We start from the raw sequence: 20,116 nt of genomic DNA, 5'->3' as shown, positions 1-20,116 counted from the left end.
GCACGCCCCGCCCCACGAGCCCTGTCTCCGCCCCCGCCCCTCCCAGCTGTGATGCCCTGTTCCTCTGGTTCCCGCTCTTCCACTGGTTATTCCGCCTCTCTGCGGTCGCCTGCAGAGTCTTTGCGCCTCCTAGTTGAGCAGAGGTAGCGGGCGCAGTTAGAGCCGGAGGCCGGCGAAGCCCTGTACCAGTGTCATTCCCGCCTTCTTGGTTTGCAGGGATCGCCTGTTGTCCAGCTGCCTTCTCCTCCAGGAACGCTTATCTCTGACGGGTCTGCTGTCCAGTGGCCTGGAGGCTTAGCTGCAGCGCTGAGCCCGGACTTGGTTTCGGGCCGGACCCGGAGGCGGCGACAACCCCTGTTCAGCGCTCCTAGAGTCTCAGAGCGTGTATTTCCCGCGGTCACCGCGGACCCTGCTGGCCAAAGACAGGCCGCAGAGGGACCTGCTGAGGTGAGAGGCGGCGGGCTAGGGGTGAGGGGTGCGTAGGAAGGAGGTCGGGCCAGGAGGCCCCCGCCTGGAGCGCACCTTTTGCACTTGACTCTGTGTGCTTCTCTGTTGACCTCTGTTTCGCACAGACCTGTTTTGTTGTGTCGAAGTTTATTCAACAATAAAAGAAAGAGGAGAATTTGAATCTGAAGTCGAGGGTTTTGGATCTGGACCGACCACTTACTTACCAGACTCTAAGACTTTGGTTAAGTTACCTCATCACTTCGAGCCTCAGTTTTTTCATTTATAAAGTTGGGATGATAATGGGATTATAGTACGGATTAAGTTAATATGATTTGTAAAGTATACTAATTTTGTTTTGTAGATGGGAAAACAAGTCACAAAAAATCGGTTTGGGTATGTTTCTGCTTGTAAACTCAAGGAAGAAGAGGGTTTAATCTTGTATTACTTTGCATTTCTTAACTCCTGGCCCTATTAGGTAGTCATTGTTTAATGGTTGATTTTTTTACCTAGTAGTTCAGGGAAGTTAATGCCAATAACGCCGTTCCAAAAATATGTACCTGAAAGCATAGACAGGGGTGGATTGTGATACCCTTATCCAAACTGGAGAACACAAAGAGTTGGTTCAGGTTGGATTAGGGAAACGAGAGTTTTGTTGTGGAGGCTTCAAGTTGAAGGGCTTGGGGAGACACGTATGGAACTATCTTTATTAGACAGTTGGTAATATTTGTCTGCAACTCAAGAAAGATGGGGGTGGAGAGGAAACAAAGAGAAGAAAGAGTGATTGACTTGAGAGACAGCACACACACCAACCACTGATTCTCAGTCACGGGGCGATGTAGAGGTTATCGGATCCTGAGAGGCAGGAGGAAGTGTGTAGTTTGAACAAACATACTGTACGTGAGAACTTCTATTTGGGGAGAATAACCCACTTTCAAAATGTAAACAACAGAAAAAGCACAAGATTTTTATATTTATAAAAATGTTAAAAGGTTGAGAAACACAAATGTAGCGTGTAGCTGCAGTCCTGGGAGGAAGTGCAGGACGTTGCCTAGGAGAGCATGTGAAGTAAGAGAAGTGGTGAGGAAGTAGTGAGAGAGAGAGAGATGGAGGAGAGGCCCCAGAGTTAGGAAGAGAACTGGGAACAAAGCTTACTATCAAAAGTCACAGAATTGCAAACACTGGGGTCATGCAGGTTGCATTAACTATATGACTTTGGGTAATTTTGAGCCTCAGTTTTAATCTTTGAAAAGGAGTAATTAATACTTCTCAGATTTCACGAGGATTACATGGAACATTTTTGAAAGCTCTATTAGTACTGTGCCTAGCACAGAGGGAGAGCTCAGTGAATGCTGTAGTTGTGGTGAACCCTGCACCAGCCTCTCTATCTTCAAGAATTCAAAAAGGCTTGGACTTGAAATATAGGCCCTGATTCGCCTGTTTAAGATGCCATTGGTTTCCTTGGCGAGAATTTCAGTATATGGCTAAGGTGAGTACTGTGCTAGTTAACAATAGGCTCGAAGTGGAAACAGATTGGGTATACTCGTGCAAAAAATCTCAGTGTAGGGAATTATGGTGATAGGAAGGGAAGATTGGGTCTTTGGAAATTTAAGGGACTATGGGAAGGATTTAAGCATGTTTGTATTGAAGAAAATGAAAAACTGGAAGCCCATTTTGTGTTCTAGTGAAAGATGAATTACCTTCCTTATTTCCTGTGATGAGGAAGGACAGTAACATAGTTGTAACCAGTGCTTTTAGACACACACTTGCCTGCATTGTGGGTGATAATGCCAAACATTATCTGCTATGAAAGCAGAAAGTCTGTTTTATTGGATAGTGTTAATACCTATCTAGGTAATATGTAACCCAGTGATAATATTTTAAAATGTTATTATCAGAACTCAGCCCTTTCAGTAGTCACCAGAAGAGGCACTTGGCCCTATATCTATGGTCTATAAGTATAGAAACCTCCTTATATATTATGTCAGCAATCAGGGCTACAGGTAAGAGAATAAGGTTTATGTTAAAGTATATGTTGAGGTGTGCTTCAGGTAAAAAGACTACATTCAAGAAGAATATTTGTGGTGAGAGGTTTGGTTAATGAGTTTTATTAAGAAAAGTAGAAAAACACTTGAGTAGAAGGATCTAATTAAGTGAACATTTAGCTGTAAATCAGGAGAAATGAATTCATTCAGTATTGGCTGTTTCTAAGTAGTTTAATGACCTTGGGCAAGTATTAACCTTTCCATACTATGGTTGTCTCATTTGTAAATGATGATAGTCACCCAGCAACTTTTTGTCATTATCAAATGAAGGCTGGCCTTTTTCAGGCTGTCTCACACAAATGTAAATTTTTTTACCCTAGAGTCTAGATAAATGAATTTATTCATTCTTCTGTAATATTATCATTTTTTCTTTTGCTTAAGTCTCTCCACCTGTCTGACAATTGTTCATCGTTCATATGCATAGCAAGCCTGGCTTAGATGCAGCCTTTATCTCCTGCTTATTTGGGGCCTTCAATAATTCCTGTTTGATTAATTTGCCAGCTATTGATGTGCTATCTTCTGAAATGTATTCTGTCGCTATTTTTATTTCATTTTTGCTGCCTTGGTGAATTTAAGGGCCTAAGGTTTTTCAGAGGCTGAAGTCTTAGTTTTGCAGGCTAAGCATATGAAAGGATAGATAGAGGCCATGGCACTGAAGTCCATGTCTCCTGTGAGCGTGGCTGGGAAACCAGGGAAAATTCAGCCTGTCAAGTCCTTAAACACCACCATGAAGGGTCAAAAGAAGAACAAGGAAAACAGGAGGATTCAAAATTTGAGTGGATCCCTCTATGGGATCCATAGATCCCCCTATGGGATCCAGCATAATTCAGAGGCTGCTGTGGCACCTGTAGGAGCTGTTAAGGATAATGAACTGGTTCAAAGGTTACATATTATATTCTGAACTAGATTGTAAATTCCTTTAGGGCAATACAGAATGCATATTGATATCTGGCCATGCCTGTAAAACAATCTACTCACCTATCCCACTTCCTTCTTTTCTTCTACATTGATCGAGTACCTACAATGTGCGACTCCAGTGAGACTGGTTTTTTGTGAGATTCTATAGAAGTCTCATCCTCTAAATTTTAAAAAATTTAATACTCTTAATAATCCATATAAAATAAAGTATACCCATTTTAAGCATACAGATTGATGAGTTGTAATAAATGAATATGCATGTGTGTGTGTGTATATATATACAATTATGTATATATAATTACCACTCCATAGAACATTTCTGTTCTCTTGGGTTATTTCATTCCCTGCTCCAATCTCCCTTTTTCCACCAGAGATAACCCCTCTTTTGTTATCATAAATAGTTTCTCTTTCTGACTAAAATGAGTTAGATCAATACTTTTTAAATGTATCCTTCCGGTTGCCATCTTTTAATTGGAGAATTTAATCCATTTATATTTAATGAAATTATCAACAAGACCTTGTCAATTGTTTTATGTCATATATTTTTGTTTCTCAATTCTTTCATTACCTACTTCTTTTGTCTTAGATGTTTTGGAAAACATCTTGGCAATTTCTTAAAAAGTTAAGCATGCATTTGCCATTTGTCCTGGTCATTTTATTCCTACTTATTTACTTAACACTTAAATGTGGGTGGATAGTCATAGCTCCTTTATGATTCCATTCATTTGAAGTTCTCAAAAATGCAAACTCATCTGTAGGGACAGCAGGTCGGTAGTTGTTTCAGAGCAGGAGCAGTTCTAGGAATTACAGAGAAGGGGGAGGAAACTCATGGGTATGCCAGTTATGTTCATTTTGTTGATTGGCCATGGTTTTACAGGTGGTCAGTACTTACAAGTTATAAACTTTAAGTATATGCACTTCATTGTGTATCGTTTCTCAATAAAAGAGTAAAAAAACAAAGAACATAGTGTCATGTGTGTATAGACATACATACATGCAATGGAACATTCAACCATGGGAGAAAGAAGGAAATCCTGCTACGTGACAACATGGATGGACCTTATGGGCATTATGCTAAGTCTAATAAGCTAGATAGAGATAGACAAATACTGCAGGCTGCATGTTATTAGTTGTATGTGAAATCTTTTTTCTAAAAACAGTGAATCACAGAAACAGCGGAAAGTAGCTGCCAGAGACTGGTGGAATGGGGAAATAAGAAGAGGTTGGTAAAATGCTACAAACTCTCGCCTGGAAGATAAATAAGGTCTGAGGATCTAATGTAAAATATGGTAACTATATTTGGTAACACTGGCCTATATAATTGAACTTTGCTAAGAGATAAACTTAAATGTTCTCACCTAAGTAAATAAATAAATAAATAAATGTGATGGATGTCTTAATTAGTAGAAAGGAGGAATCCTTCCACAGTGTGTATGTACCTCAAATCACCATGATGTGTGCTTTAAAATTTTATAATTTTGTATGTCATTTTTACCTCAGTAAAGCTGAAATAAAAAAAGAAGGAGTCTTCATGGTATAATAAGATTAAAATAAAATTCCTTAATGTGATGAAGACTCTGTTTAAAAAAAGAAATCTGTGGCAAACATCCTAATGGGAAATCTTAGAAGAATTCTTTTTAAATTGAGGTAGAAATATACTTATTTTTACTATTCTTTGTCTAACATTGTGCTGGAAATCCTATCCTGTGCAATAAGAAAATTAAGTTGGTAGCAGGATGTTTGGGAATAGCAGATATCAAATATTTGCAGACAATATAAATTTTATATGAAATAACTTAAGAGTCTATTATTACTCAGTAATTGGAAATATGAGGAGATTCTTTGGGCAAGGTTGGCTGGGTATAAGATTAATATACAAAATCAATTGTTTATGCCAGCAGTAGAGAGAATATCAAAGGAAGGTCCCATTTATATTAGTTTCGGTGATTACCAAGCGTCTAGAGTTAGACCTGCCACAAACATGGAAGATCTTTAGGACAAATTTTGAAACTTTTCAGAACATCAGTAAGGAAGACATGAATAAATGAAGGGATAGGTTCTTCGTGGATATTAATTCTCTCCAAATTTATCTATAGATTCAGTTTCATTCCATTCAAAATTTCGAAGAAGTTTTTAAAGGAACTTGAATTTTTAAACTTACATGAGGAACAGGGAGGATAGACTGCCCCTATCAAATATAAGGACTTACTGTGACTCAGTAATAATACATTGTGGTATGGTTTAAAAATAGGTAAGTTGACTAATAGAATGGAATAGAGAGCCTAAAAACAGTTTTTGTCCCTTCAGTTCTAAATAATTGTAGAAATGTATCGATTTTATTTGGCTTTAATTTCAGGTGAACATATTCATGTTGCCAACTTTGCTGATATGAATGTCAAAATAAAGTACTGTAGGCCTTTTACTTTTCTGGAGGAGGAATATACCTGTATTCTATCATATGCGTATTATCTTATACTTAAAGGAACTGTGTTTATGTAAATGGATGTTAGGAGCATGTTCTTAGACTGGAAGATTTTACATAAATTTTAGGAGTTAAAAATATTTATTGTATACATTTTCCCAGAAAAATACAGAAGAGTGAAATACTTATGACATATTTATTAGCTAGATTTAACAGATTGTTAACATTTCAGTATATTTATTTTTTCTAAAGCATTGTAAACTATAGCATTTTCATAACAGTGCTGAATACCTCAGTGTGGATCTCTTAAAAAAGATATTTTTTACATAACCATAATACCATTATTTCACCAAACAAAATCAATAATAACTTTTAATAGTATCTAATATTAAAAGCCCATATTCAGATTTCTTTAGTTACTACCATTAAACTTGCTTTTTAAAGTTTCCTTTTTTAACCAAAATACATTTGGTTGTTCACTTTCATGGGATTCCTTGATTCTGAAACAGTTCTTCCCTGCCACCTTTTTTCTCACTTTTCATTTGTTGAAGAGTCTGTAGTCCTAAAGGCTAGAGTGTCACACTTTCTCCTATTTTACCGCATCCTTTACCCTGTTACTTTAGCCTCTGAATTTTCTGTAGAATGGACTTTAGAGCTAAAGGATTACTTAGGTTCAGATCAAAATTTTTTCTCCAAAATATAGATGATGTTGGATAATTTTACATCACAAAATCTATTTTTTTGACTTAATAATCTAAGATTGATCAATGTATTCAGGTTATAGAATAGTTTGTTTTTAAAGTGGAATACATTTACCGGGATAATTAGAAGTTTTTGTTAAAATACTTTCATAACTAATGTCAGTATTTGTGGAGTGTTCTTTTTTAATTGATAGCATTTTTTAATTTTTTAATTATTCTTCAAGCACTGTTATCTCCATTTGTGGAGTGTTCTTTATAATCCTCAAAGCACTTACTAGAAGCATTCAATAAATGTTAATTTCTGTTTTCAAGTTTTCTGTGTGCTCCTTGTTGTTAGGCTTGTTACCCTTTTCCTATGTGCAAAGATAAAACAGTTTTTTTTTTCCACTGCAGATTTTCAGCTACTGATGTTACAAACAAAATACTGGAGCATAGAGTTGAGGAAAAGACTTAAACCAGGTGGGTACCACAGCAATTTTGAGTAAAAACTAAGTTGGGGGAATCATGCTACCTGACATCAAACTATGTACTGCAAGGCCATAGTAATCATGGTACTTGCGTGAAAACAGACATATAGATCCAGTAGAGCCCGGAAATAAACCCAGGGCCTTATGGGCAGTTAATATTGACATAGGAAGCAAGAACATACAATGTGGTGAAGATGGTCTATTCAACAAATGGTGTGAGGAAAATTGGAGAGATACGTGCAAAAAACTGACAGTAGACCACTTTCTTACACCATATACAAGAATAAACTCTAAATGGATTAAAGATTTAAATGTTAAGACTTGAAACCATAAAAATCCCAGAAGAAAGTGAGCAGTAAAATCTCAGACATTTTTTGTAGCAATATTTTTTTTCTGATATGTCTCCTTGGGTAAGAGAAACAAAAGAAAGGGAAAAAAAGGGACTACATCGAAACTAAAAAGGTTTTGCCCTGGCTGGTGCAGCTCAGTGGATTGAGCATGGGACTGTGAAGCAAAGGGTCGCTGGTTCGATTCCCAGTCAGGGCACATGCCTGGGTTGTGGGCCAGGTCCCCAGTGGGGGGACACATGAGAGGCAGCCACACATTGATATTTCTCTCCCACTCTTTCTCTTTCCCTTCCCCTTTCTCTAAAAATAAATAAATAAAATATTTTTTTAAAAAAACAACTAAAAAGCTTTAACACAGCAAAGGAAATCATCAGTGAAATGAAAGGAACCCACTGTATGGAACAACATATTCACCAATACATGTGATGAGGGTTTAATATTCAAAATTTATAAAGAACTTATAAAACTCAATACCAAAACCCCAAACAATCCAATTAAAAATGGACAAAGGACCTGAATAGACCCTTCTCCAAAGAGGACATAGAGATGGCCAGTAGACATATAAAACAGTGCTCACTGATCATCAGATAAATCCAAATTAAAACTAATGAGATATCACCTCACACTGTCAGAATGGTTATCAGTAAATAAACAAACAAGAAGTATTGGTGAGGATGTGGAGAAAGGGGAACCCTTGTGCACTGTTGGTGAAATGCAGACTGGTGTAGTCGCTGTGGAAAACAGTATGAAGTTTCCTCAAAAAATTAAAAATGGAACTTCCTTGCAACACAGAGATTCACTCTACTTCTGGGAATATATCCAAAGAAACCTGAAACATTTATTCAAAAGAGTATGTGCACCCCTCTGTTCATTGCAGTATTATTTATAATAGCCAAAATTTGGAAGCAGCCCAAGTGCCCATGAGTACATGAGTGAATGAAAAAGCTGTGGTACATTTACAAGACAGAACACTTGGCTGTGAAAAAAAGAAGTCTTAACCTTTTTTTAGACAGCATCAATGGACCTGGAGAGCATTATGCTGAGTGAAATAAGACAGTTTAAGAAAGACAAATACCATGTGATTTCACTTATATGTGGGATCTAATGAACAAAATTAACAAAATAGAAACAGACTCATAGATACAGAAAACAGACTGACAGCCTTTAGAGGGGAAGGGGTTGGAGGACTGGATGAAAAGGTGAAAGGATTAAGCCAAAGAACAGCAACAACAATTCATAGACACAGACAACAGTATGGTGATTATCACAGGGAAAGAAGGTTGGGGGGAGGTAGAAAAGGCTAAAGGGGGAGTAAATGGTGAGGGAAGGAGACTTGACTTTGGGTGGTGAGCTCACAATACAATATACAAATTATGTGTTATTGAATTGAACACTTGAAACCTATATGTGTAATTTTATTAACCACTGTCACCCTAATAAATTCAATAAAAAATTTTAAACTACTTGGGTGAATAATAATAGTTTAAAGAAACAATAAAAGTACCATTCATTTTTGTTAAGTCATTGTTGGAATAATGCCAAAATTGGGATATGAACTGGAGTACTATCAAAATTAAGTTCTTTTAATTTGATAATTGCGCTCTGATTATGTAAGAGAATATTCTGAGGTACTTAGGATAAAAAGGGTTGATGTATGCAACCTATTTTGAAATCGTTCAGAAAAAGATAAATGATACATAATGTTAAAGTTTGGGGAAGTTGTGGATTAATAGCAACTCATAGATTACTAGTAGAAGTATAAATTGGAAAGAATTTTGTCTCAAGTTTTTGTTTAGCCTAGCAATCTTACTTTCTCTTATAGTAATTATAGGAAGGCCACAAAAAGATGTTTGTGTAATGATGTTTATCATGAGAATATATGGAGTGAATGAATGAGTAAAAAACTGGCAATAAACTTAATATCTAACAATATATATGACTGATTAAATTAGTAAAATTAAAGACTCTAAGCATCACCCTGGCAGGGAGGCTTCCTTGGTTGGAGCATCATCTGGTACACCAAAAGCTTGTGAGTTCGATCCCCAGTCAGAGCACATACCTAGGTTGGAGTTTTGTACCCTGGTTGGCACACCTAGAGGAGGCACCTAATCTGATCCATGTTTCCCGCTGTCTCTCTCCCTCTAAAATCAATGACCATGTCCTCAGGCAAGGGTTTAAAAAACTCTTTAAGCATTAGAAATGATAATGTAAGTCTGTATTTATTGACAGTCTAAGGATATGTCAAATATATTTATATTTAATCCTCACCCAAGGATATGTTTATTGATTTTTAAGAGGGGGAGGGAAAGAGAGAGAGAGAAATATCAGTGTGAGAGAGAAACATCAGTTGGTTGCTTTCCACACGTGCCCCAACTGGGGACTGAACCTGCAACCTAGGCACGTGCCCTAACTGGAGATCAAACTCACAACCCTTTGGTGGTTGGGAAGATGCTCCAACCACCTGGCCAGGGCACAGTGTTTATATTTTTAAGTGTCAAAGTGGTCTACTGAACAATATGAATAGTAGTAACCTACTTTTTAATTTTATTTTTCAATTACAGTTTGCATACAATAATAGTAACCATTTTTTCACAAAAGATGCATGTACAAAAATATAATAAATGTTGATTCATGTTTAATTAATTAGATGTAATCTGCCTGTGCAAATAACATCTGCATATAGTATATACAGGGTGGGGCAAACATAGGTTTACAGTTGTTTGTATGGAAAATAATACAGTAATTAACCAATAATAATACAAGAATAAACTTGGTTTCACATACACACAACTGTAAACCTACTTTTGCCCCACCCTGTATATAATATGAACACACATCATCTGCATATTTAAGTATGTATTTGTGTTCACGTGGCATTTGGAATGATGGCACCGATATATTGCCAGTGGTTATTTTTAAATAGCAAGTTTATAAGTGATCTTTATACTTTTTTTTGTTAACTGACTTTTTAGGAAGTACATTTTGTTTTTCTCATCAAATTGTTCTAAGATGCTGCTTCTGGAGGTTATGTGTTTTGATTTTATTTTATACCATGCAACAGATTTTGGTATGCAGTAAAAATAGTGCCATATTTGCTAGTAACTCTGTACCATATTATTGTATCTGAGTAGTTCTTAAGAGGCCAAATTCACAGATTCTGAGTCTTGTTGGTCAGCCGCTTTCATTGATACGTAGCCAGAATCTGTTTTTTTAATGCCCTATTAATGTTCTTGCAAGTGTGATGTTATTCACACAGCTTAGCTGAAGTACATCACCCTTTTTGCCAAATCAGAGAATATGTTCTATTAATGACAGTTGTGTAGTGTCTTTGTGTACACAGCTTAGATATATACTTTTAATAGTTGTCACAGCCTGTCCTCTGATATTAATAGTGATTATTGTTTTTTAAAGTTTAATCTTTATAATATTTTTTCTATTACCATTTAGTCCCCTTATGCTCCCCCTGCCCCTAGTAATTACCCCACCATTGTCCAGGTCCATGAGTCCTTTTTCCTTTTTGCTCAGTCCCTCCACCCACTCACCTCCTCCCCCCCACATCTGTCACCCTGCTCTCTCCATCTATGAGTCTGCCCCCATTTTCCTTGTGTTTGTAGTTCATTTAATATACAGCAGTCAATTTTGAGGGCATTTTCCATTAAACTTTATTTTACATCTGGCTTTTCTTTAACAGATTTTTTCTTCAAGTAGTTAAAAATATGGATCCTGAAGAAGGGGGACCACCGATTCTCAAAGTGACACCTCTTCAACAAATGCTTGCCTCTTGTACTGGAGCTATACTGACATCACTAATGGGTAAAATTAGTGTACTTTATGATGTAGATTATGATGTAGACATCACTAATGGGTAAAATTATTTTACATTATGATGTATATTATGTAACCGAATTAATTCATTTGAGCTTTACCATCTGTGATATAATAATACTATCATTCATCTTTCATAAATGATAATATCTCTCCATCAACATAACATGAAAAGAACACAAGACAGGAAAATAAGAGGCTTGAATTTTAGTCCCTGCTTGTTCATTCTCAGGGTAAATGGACTTTGGGGATTGTCTCATTTTTCATCTGTCTCATTTTTCTTCATTTTTCTGACTCATTTTTCATCTGTAAATTTGGGCCATACATCAGGAGTTTGTTGTGGTTTTTATCAGTGTTAGACTTTCCTGACTTTTATTCTTTTTGAACAAAAGAAAGCAAGAAGATGAAATAAAATATCAGCATACTGAATAATACAGAATTTGGACAATTTACAATAGCAATAATACAAATTGTTTAACTTTGCTTATATTGATGGTGAATTTTTAAAATTTTTCTGGATCACATTTTTCTATTTTTTATAGTCAGTTTCTTGTAGACATAGCCAAATGACATAGTTAGGTGATAGTTCAGTATTTTAATGATTTTGACTTGGCTGGTTATTTAGATAAGATGGCAGATGACTACAGCAAGCATAAATGAATCACTTTAGGATGGTAGTATGTTATGTCACCTCAGAACGTGGGGTTAGGGTTGTGAAAGCCTTAGAGATAATTCTCAGATGAGGAAAATTTTTCTTGGGTACTATTATTTGGCATTTTTTCTATTTGGGCAAATATAGCATGCAAATTAAAACCATTGTTTTCTGTGCTGTTCCCAAGTGGAATAATATAACCTGGTGGTAAAGATGACTTATGACTAGCTTATTCCAATTTATATTAATTATAGTTTTTATTTGGTACAGGTAAATTTAATAAATTAAGGAGGCTAATATTGTTTGATTATTAATTACTTACAACACAGAGTTATTTTCCATATTTAAATAGACTTTTGGACTAGTATTTAGTTTTAACATTAATGGAATTATAATTGTAGAAGTATTTTAAATGACGTTTTTTGCACTTGTGAGAGAAATAATTACATTGTCTTTTCATTCATCCTCTTCAAACAAAATTCAAGGGCAAAAATTAGAATATTTCATTCAAAACCACTTTAAGATAAATAATCTTATCCATTGTATAGTCATGAAGGAAAGTGTGATTGAAAACACAGGTTGGGGCAAAAGTAGGTTTACAGTTGTTCCTATGGAAAATAATACAATAACTAGTAAGTGAGAATAAGAATAAACTCTGTTTTGCATACTCAGAACTGTAAACCTACTTTTTGCCCCACCATGTATTTTGTGTTCTTTGGACGAACACCTCTAAACTGACATGTATCGCTTGTTAATTGAAACTTCTGTATTTTCACAGTGACACCCCTGGATGTTGTTAAAATCCGACTGCAAGCCCAACACAGTCCATTTCGCAAAGGTACGTGTACCAGTTATCCTGGGAAAATTATGTTCGATTTTTAAATGTTACCGCATTCATTTCTGTTTGAATGTTAACCTTTTTGTCAATTACAAAAAAAAAAATTGATGCTTCCATAGCCTCAGGCAGAAGTAGTTTCTCATCCCATAGTTTTCTAGGCTGAAAACTAATATGTATGTGTAACACTTTATGAACCTACTAATTAAGTCAGAGGATGATTTTATATTTGGTTGTATGCCTCACAAGTAAGAACAGAATATACTGCTCAGGGACCTTAGAATCCAGCTTCCTCCTCAGCCCAAGAGCTCTGCCAGGCCTAGAACATCAACAGTCCTCAGGCTGCTGCTTGAACACAGTGACAGGAAGCTCCCTGTCTTATCAGACAGCTTGGTTCGTTGCTCAACAGTGTAGTTTATGTGCAATCTGAGAAGAGTAATTATACATTTTTATTAGATGAGCAAAAACAACAATTCCTTCGTCATTTTTTCTGGTTTTATAAGAGATAATGGCACTTTAAAACATGTTTAAATAGCAGAAAACTTACTAGACTGTGAAGAATTTGGGTCAGGCATAGATGCCACTCTGTTGAATGCAGGGTAGTGAGACAGAATGCACAGCAGCCATATTTCAGATGAATGACAGGATAGATGGATTGTAGAGACTAAAAAGTAAGGTACTTCCCTGCATATTAAAGGAAGCCTTAAAAACAGGAGGCACTTGGCTTATGTATTATGAAACTCACAGAACTGTATGTATGGTTGAACAGAGAAGACAGTTTTGGCAGCAAGAGTTAGTCCTATAATGGGAAAGAGTTGATATTAAAGAAAGTAGTTAATTAGGTGGGAGATAATGAATGTCTAAATGGAGCAACATAAATCCAGAGAAAGGGGCAAAGCATAGTATTATTTACATTGATCGAGAAGAACATATCTTTTCATAATCTATTTTTATTGAGATATAATTGACATATAACACTCTTAGTTTCAGGTATGGAACATAATGATTTCATAGATGCATATATTGCAAAATAATCACCACAGTAAGTTTAGTTGACATCCATCACCTCATAAATTTACTTTTTCTTACCATGAGAACTTTTACAATCTACTCTCTTGGCACCTTTCAGATAAATGTTTGATTTCCTAATATGTGTTTGTCTGTGTTACCCTTGCCACCACAAAGTTTTCCACCCGTATTCTCATATCAGAACAGGTTTTCCTCCTTTATCTTTTCTCTCCATTTCCTCAGATAACTGAAAAAAAATTATTTCTGTGTGCATCTGCTTACTATAGTTCTGAAAACCTAAAATCCACAAGTGTATCAGTTACCTTCACTACTATCAGTTTAGATCTCAGTGCTGTGTCATTAAGCAGATCCAATTATGTATATTTGATCCTAAAAGGTGAGGACAAGGGTGTATCTTTTTTACAGTTTTCTAGTTCCCTCATTATAATTTCAGTTTGTTCATCAGTAAAAAGAATACAGTTGTGTGAAGTAATTGTGGACTGTTGTCTTCTTTGTTAGGAAAATGTTTTATATATAGTAATGGACTTATGGATCATCTATGTGTCTGCGAAGAGGAAGGTAACAAAGTGTGGTATAAGAAGCCAGGTGTTTTCCGGGGAACGTTGGTAAGGAGATTATATTATTCATAATCACAGTGTATGTTCTATTTTTATATTAATCTTACAAATAAAAGATTTTCCAAATTACAGGACAATGAAATGTTATCATAAGTTAGTAAATTTATCCACAGCAGATATTGAGGCAGGAAAAGGAAAATACTTCTTTGCTTTGAACTTTCTAAGTTTCCTTTTATTTATTTATGATTTTTGTGTAGGAATAAAAGGGAGTACATATTTTTAGTTAAATATTTTTATACTGAGATAATTGTAGGTCATACACATTTTAAGAAAACTATACACACAGATCCCATGTACCTTTTTCCCAGTTCCCCCCAATGGTAACATCTTACAGAACCAAGTATAATAGCACAGCCAGGCCAGTGGCATTGATACAGTTAAGATACAGAACAATTCCATCACCACAGGGATCCTTCTGGTTCCCTTCTCTAGTCATACCTGTTTCCTTTCTGCTCTTAACTCACTTTATTATGTAGGCACGATTGGTTAAATCACTGGCTGATGGCGATTACTTCAACCTCCAGTCCCTCTCCCTCCCCCAAAGGTCCTAAGGTTGGGGAAAAGTGGGGCAGAGGAGTGAAGGTCCCAGCCCTCAGCAGATGTACCTCATTTTATTATGCTTTGTTTTATTGGGCTTCCTGGATACCGCTCCTCACCCCACACCCAAAACTGAAGGTTAGTGACAACCTGGTGTTGAGCAAGTCTCTCAGCACCATTTTTCCAAAGAGCACTTGCTCACTTTGTGTGTCTGTGTCACATGTTGGTAATTCTTGCAATTTTTCCGACTCTCATTGTCATATTTATTACAATGATCTGTGATCAGGAATTTTTGATGTTAGGATTGTAATTGTTTTGGGGTGCCGTGAACCATGACCACATGAGACAGTAAACTTAATTGACAAATGCTGTGTGCTTTCTGACTGCTCCACTGACCAGGCATTCCACGTCTCTTTCTCTCCTTGGGCCTCAGGGGAGACGACAATATTGAAATTAGGCCAAGTAATAGCCTACAGTGGCCTCTAAGTGTGTTCAAATGAAAGAAAGAGCTGCGCGTCTCACTTTAAAGCAAAAGCTAGAAATGATTAAGGTTATTGAGGAAGGCGTATCGAAAGCAGAGATAGGTGGAAAGCTAGGCCTCTTGCATTAGCCAGGAAAAGTTCTTGAAGGAAATTAAAAGTGCTACTTCATGACAAACATTTTTGACAGACATGATGTTCATCATGGCAGTGTGGCTGGTGACAGCAAAAATGACCCATTAATGGAAGCAGCTGGATTCACTGCTTGGGTGATGTCCTGAACCATCTGGGCCAAGTCAGTGCTGGGTATGCAACTGACTTGCTCACATTGCTTGCAGATTCGCTAAGCCAAATAAAACTGATTCTCATTCTGAGGAAGAGCTGGAAGATGGCCCAAGGTTTTTGAAATCCAGTGATGCTGCCATCGTTGCTGTGGTTCCTGCTGAGCCCGTGTGCCGAAAGCCTCTCTGGCTGTACCCCCCTGGGCCATTTTGCTTCTGTGACATGAGACAGTTGCTATGGGTGTCATCAAAGCAGTGGACAAAAAAGCACCTGGAGCTGGCAAAGTCACCAGGTCTTCCCGGAAAGCTCAGGAAACTAGATGAGTATCATCCCCGATGTATGACACCCCAGTCTGAATCGGCGGTGGATGAATGGTCCGAGAACTGTTTGTCTCAGTTGGCCATTTAAGTTTAACAGTGAAGACTGGTTATTATTACAATGAATCATAAAACCTTCGGAAGGAAAAGAGAATGTTTTGTGGACCATTTGTTTTGTTGGAGGGGGCAGTTTTTAAGTTACTAGTTTTTAAAATTAGTACTTTTTAATGGAAACAACTTGACCAAAAATCTATCACAGAATTTTGAGACCCATTAAAACAAGGTTAATGAGGGAAAAAAAAGTACTACTCCAGTAAATGCAAGAGTGGTAAGAAAGTGAAACAGCCCTATTGCCGACATGGAAATAGTTTTAGTACTTTGGAGAGAAGATTCAACCAGCTACAATGTTGCCTTAAACCAAAGACTAATCCAGAGCAAGCCCTGGGAAAGGTGAGGAAGCTGCCAAAGAGACATTTTAACCTAGCAGAGGTTGGTCGATCAGATTTAAGGACAGAAGTCGTCTTCATAACCTAAAAGTGCGAGATGAAGCAGCAAGTAATGATGGAGAAGCTGCAGCAAGTTACTCAGAAGATCTAGCTAAAAATAATTAGTGAAGGTGGCTACATTAAGCAACAGAATTTCAACTAGACAGAACAGCTGTATTTTGGAAGATGCCACGTCTAGGACTTCCATAGCTAGAGAGGGGAAGCGAATGCCTGGCTTCAGAGCTTCAGAGGACAGGCTGACTGTTGTTGGGAACTTAGGCAGCTGGTGGCTTTAACTTGAAGCCAATGCTGTTTTAGATCATTCAGAGTATCCTAGGGCCCTTAAGAATTCCGCTAAACCTCCTCTGCCTGTGCTCTATAAATGGAACTGTAAAGCCTGGATGACAGCACACCTGTTTATAACATGGTTTGCCGAACATTTTAAGCTCATTTTGAGGCCGTTCAGAAAAAAAGATTACTTTCAAAATATTGCTCATGGACAATGCACCTGATCACTGAAGAGCTTCAGGGACGATGTACAGTGAGGTGGGTGTTGTTTCCGTGACTGTTGACACAACATCCGTTCTGCAGCTCATGGATCAAGGAGTAATTTTGACTTCCACGTCTTGTTAGTTAAGAAGTACGTTACAGCCCTGGCGAGGTAGCTCAGTTGCTGAGAGCATCACCCCCACATGGCAGAGCTGTGGGTTCCATCGGTCAGGGCACATACGAGAAGCAAGCAGTGGGTGCATGGACGGGTGGAACAAGAAATCGGTATTTTTTCTGTCACTCTATTCCTGTCTCTAAAAGTCAACACAACAAAAATACATTGCATAAGGCTATAGCTGCTATAGATACGGTGATTTCTCTGATGAACCTGGGCAAAGTCAATCGAAAGCCTTCTGGAAAGGATTTACCATTCTAGGGACCATGAAGAACAGTTGTCATTCATGGAGAGAGGTCAAAATAGTAACATTAATAGGAGTTCGGAAGAAGCTGATTCCGACCCTCATGAATGACTTTGAGTTCAGAACTCGAGTGGGCGAGTAACTGTGGATGTGGTAGAAATGGCAAGAGAACTAGGATTAGAACTGGAGCCTGAAGATGTGACCGAATTGCAGCAATCTCATGATAAAACTTCAGCAGATGAGGAGTTGCTTCTTATGGGTGAGCATAAAAAGTGGCTTCTTGTGATGGAATCTATTTGGGAAGGAAGGAAGGGGAGAAGGAGGTACACGCGTAACCCGGAGACGTGGACCCCGCACCCGAACCCCTGGGAAAGGGGCCGTGGGCGCTGCTGTCTGCTGCAGGCACTCCTGCTCCCCGTCCCAGCCTGTGGACCAAAGCCCCGGGCGTGAGGAGTCGGGCGAGGTGGTGCCTCCGTTCCCGCCCCTCCTCTCGGGCTGGCTTTCAGTAGATCGCAGCGAGGGAGGCCCAGAAGCAGGTCGTCTGCGAATGGTTTAGCGCCAGGTTCCCCATGAACGGGCAGTGCGTGGCTGGCGGCGGGTGACGGGGCGACCTCTTTTTTTGGTGGGGGCGTTTCCAGGAGGGGGGCTCTCCGCACCGGACCCGGTCCAGAGGCGCGGCCGGGGGCGCCGGGACGCCAGTGGGGGCGCGCGTGGTGATGGAATCTATTCTCGATGAAGATGCTACGAAGATTGTTGACGTGACAATAAAGGATTTAGAATATTAAACGAACTTAGTTGATAAAGCAGAGGCTGGGTTTCAGAGCATTGATTCGAGTTGGGAAAGAAGTCCTACTGTGAGTAAACCGTTAATGAACAGCATTACATGCTACAGAGAAACTGTTCGTGAGAGGAAGACTCAGTCGACGTGGGAAACTTCATTGTTCTGTTTTAGGGAATTGCCACAGCCACCCCAGCCTTCAGCAGTCACCACCCTGATCAGTCTGCAGCCATCAACTTAGAGGCAAGACCGTCCACCGGCAAAAAATTCACAATTTTGCGGAAGGCTCAGATAATGATTAGCATTTTCCTAGCAATAAAGTGTTTTTTTAATTAAGCTACATACATTTTGGGGGCATAATGCTATTCAGTAATAGACTACAGTGTAATATAAACACAAATTGCATACACACTGAGAAACCAAAAAAAATGTGTGTGACTCACTTTATTGCAGTGGGTCTGCAGCTAAACCTGAAATGTCTCCCAGGCCTGCCTGCATTACTTGCTTGGTTCCCCTAACCAGCCCCCACCCTGTGGTCATCCAGGGGCTTCCAAAAATCACCTCATTAGCATCAACTCAGGTGTGGTTGAAAGGGCCTTGTTATGAATAACAAAAGAATTCTTTTACCTTTATCTGGAGCTATTTCAGGACTGAGAACAAAACAGCAAATATAACAAAAGATGCTCCCATTGTTCTTTATCACTGAGGAAACTTTAAGAATTTTAGATGCGGTGTTCCAGAAACCATGGACAAAGACCAGAATGTATATTTCTCATTATAACTTCATTAAAACATTTACATCGTTCTCTGGGGTAAGTGCCCAGGACTGCAGTTTCTGGGTCCTGTGGTAGTTGCATGTTTAGGGTTTGCTGACCTCACAACATCCAATCCTGTAAAATATGTATGAGTTTATCAGAGCCAGAGAGGATTTGCCTGGAAGCCACAACTCAACAGACTGAGAAAAAAGGCTTCTCAGGGTGACAGTTTGCAGTCCTTCACAAATTTGCAATTAAGGAGAGAAGGAAGGTGACTTGAAGGTGGAAGAAAGCCAGGCAGGTGATTGAGTTAGAGGATAGCCAACAAGATTATGTGCTCTCTAGAGTTGGAGGGTCATCATACTTCCCAGGGGACGGAAAAGGGACATCTCCAAGATGTGTTAACCTAGATGCACAAAAACAATGGGTAAGACTCGCCTAAGGCAGAGGTAAACATTTTACTAGAGAATACTCATCACCTTCCCAGTTAGGAACTTATTACCAGATCTTGTGAGGTTACTTTTAGTTACTGAACTTGTACATACCCCATTTTTATCTGCAACAGTGTGTTTTGCAAATGTTTTTTATACTGTCTACCTTGCCTATGTAAATCATAGAAAATGTCAAGTCTAAGAACTTTTTACTTACCCTTAGACCTGAAGATTTTCTCCTATTTAAAAAAAAAATTTAAAGAATAGTTGCTATATAATATTACATTGTTTATATTAGTTTCAGGTGTGCAATATAGTGACTCAACATTTTTATACCTTACAACATGATGACCCCATTCATTCTAGTAGTCATCTGTCACAGTGTAAACTTTATCGCAGTATTATTGACTGGGTTCCCCTTTTCCTTTTCATTCATCCTCTCACCACCTCCCTTCCAGTAACCATCCCTTTGGTCTCTGTTTCTGTGAGTCTATTTTTGTTTTGTTTTGTTTTTTAAGATTCCACATATAAGTGAAACCATACGGTATTTGCATTTCTCGACTTATTTCACTTAGCAGAATACCCTCTAGATCCTTCCATCTTGTTGCATATGGCAAGATTTCATTCTTTCGTACTGCTGTGTAATTTTTCATTGTATTTATATGCCATGTCTTCTTTATCCTTTCATGTGTATCCATGGGTACCTAGGTTGCTCCTACATCATGGCTATTGTAAATAATGCTGCAATGAACTTGGGGTACACATATCTTTTCAAATTCATTTTCTCATTTTCTTTGGATAAATACCCAAAAGTGAAATTGCTGGATTGAATGATAAGCCTA

At 38.1% G+C, this 20,116-nt stretch overlaps 1 protein-coding gene across 2 annotated transcripts in view; it reads left to right on the top strand.

The window, feature by feature from the left end:
- The first annotated feature begins 33 nt into the window (after nt 1-33).
- The window catches only part of SLC25A40 (solute carrier family 25 member 40), a 36,864-nt gene continuing 16,781 nt past the window's right edge, over nt 34-20,116 (top strand). The window contains exons 1-6 of one of the 2 annotated variants that reach the window (XM_053672785.1): nt 34-447; nt 4,568-4,671; nt 6,924-6,989; nt 11,036-11,157; nt 12,600-12,659; nt 14,184-14,290. In XM_053672785.1, the coding sequence (XP_053528760.1) occupies nt 11,061-11,157; nt 12,600-12,659; nt 14,184-14,290 (264 nt within the window). In that variant the 5' untranslated portion in view covers nt 34-447; nt 4,568-4,671; nt 6,924-6,989; nt 11,036-11,060. The remainder of the gene's footprint in view (nt 448-4,567; nt 4,672-6,923; nt 6,990-11,035; nt 11,158-12,599; nt 12,660-14,183; nt 14,291-20,116) is intronic. The other variant, XM_037129271.2, reaches the window with a different exon arrangement.

This window comes from Artibeus jamaicensis, unplaced genomic scaffold (assembly GCF_021234435.1).
Source record: "Artibeus jamaicensis isolate MK-2021 breed Jamaican fruit bat unplaced genomic scaffold, CSHL_Jam_final contig_787, whole genome shotgun sequence".
In the NCBI taxonomy this organism is placed as follows: Eukaryota; Metazoa; Chordata; class Mammalia; order Chiroptera; family Phyllostomidae; genus Artibeus; species Artibeus jamaicensis.
This window is presented reverse-complemented; position numbering and strand designations above follow the sequence as displayed.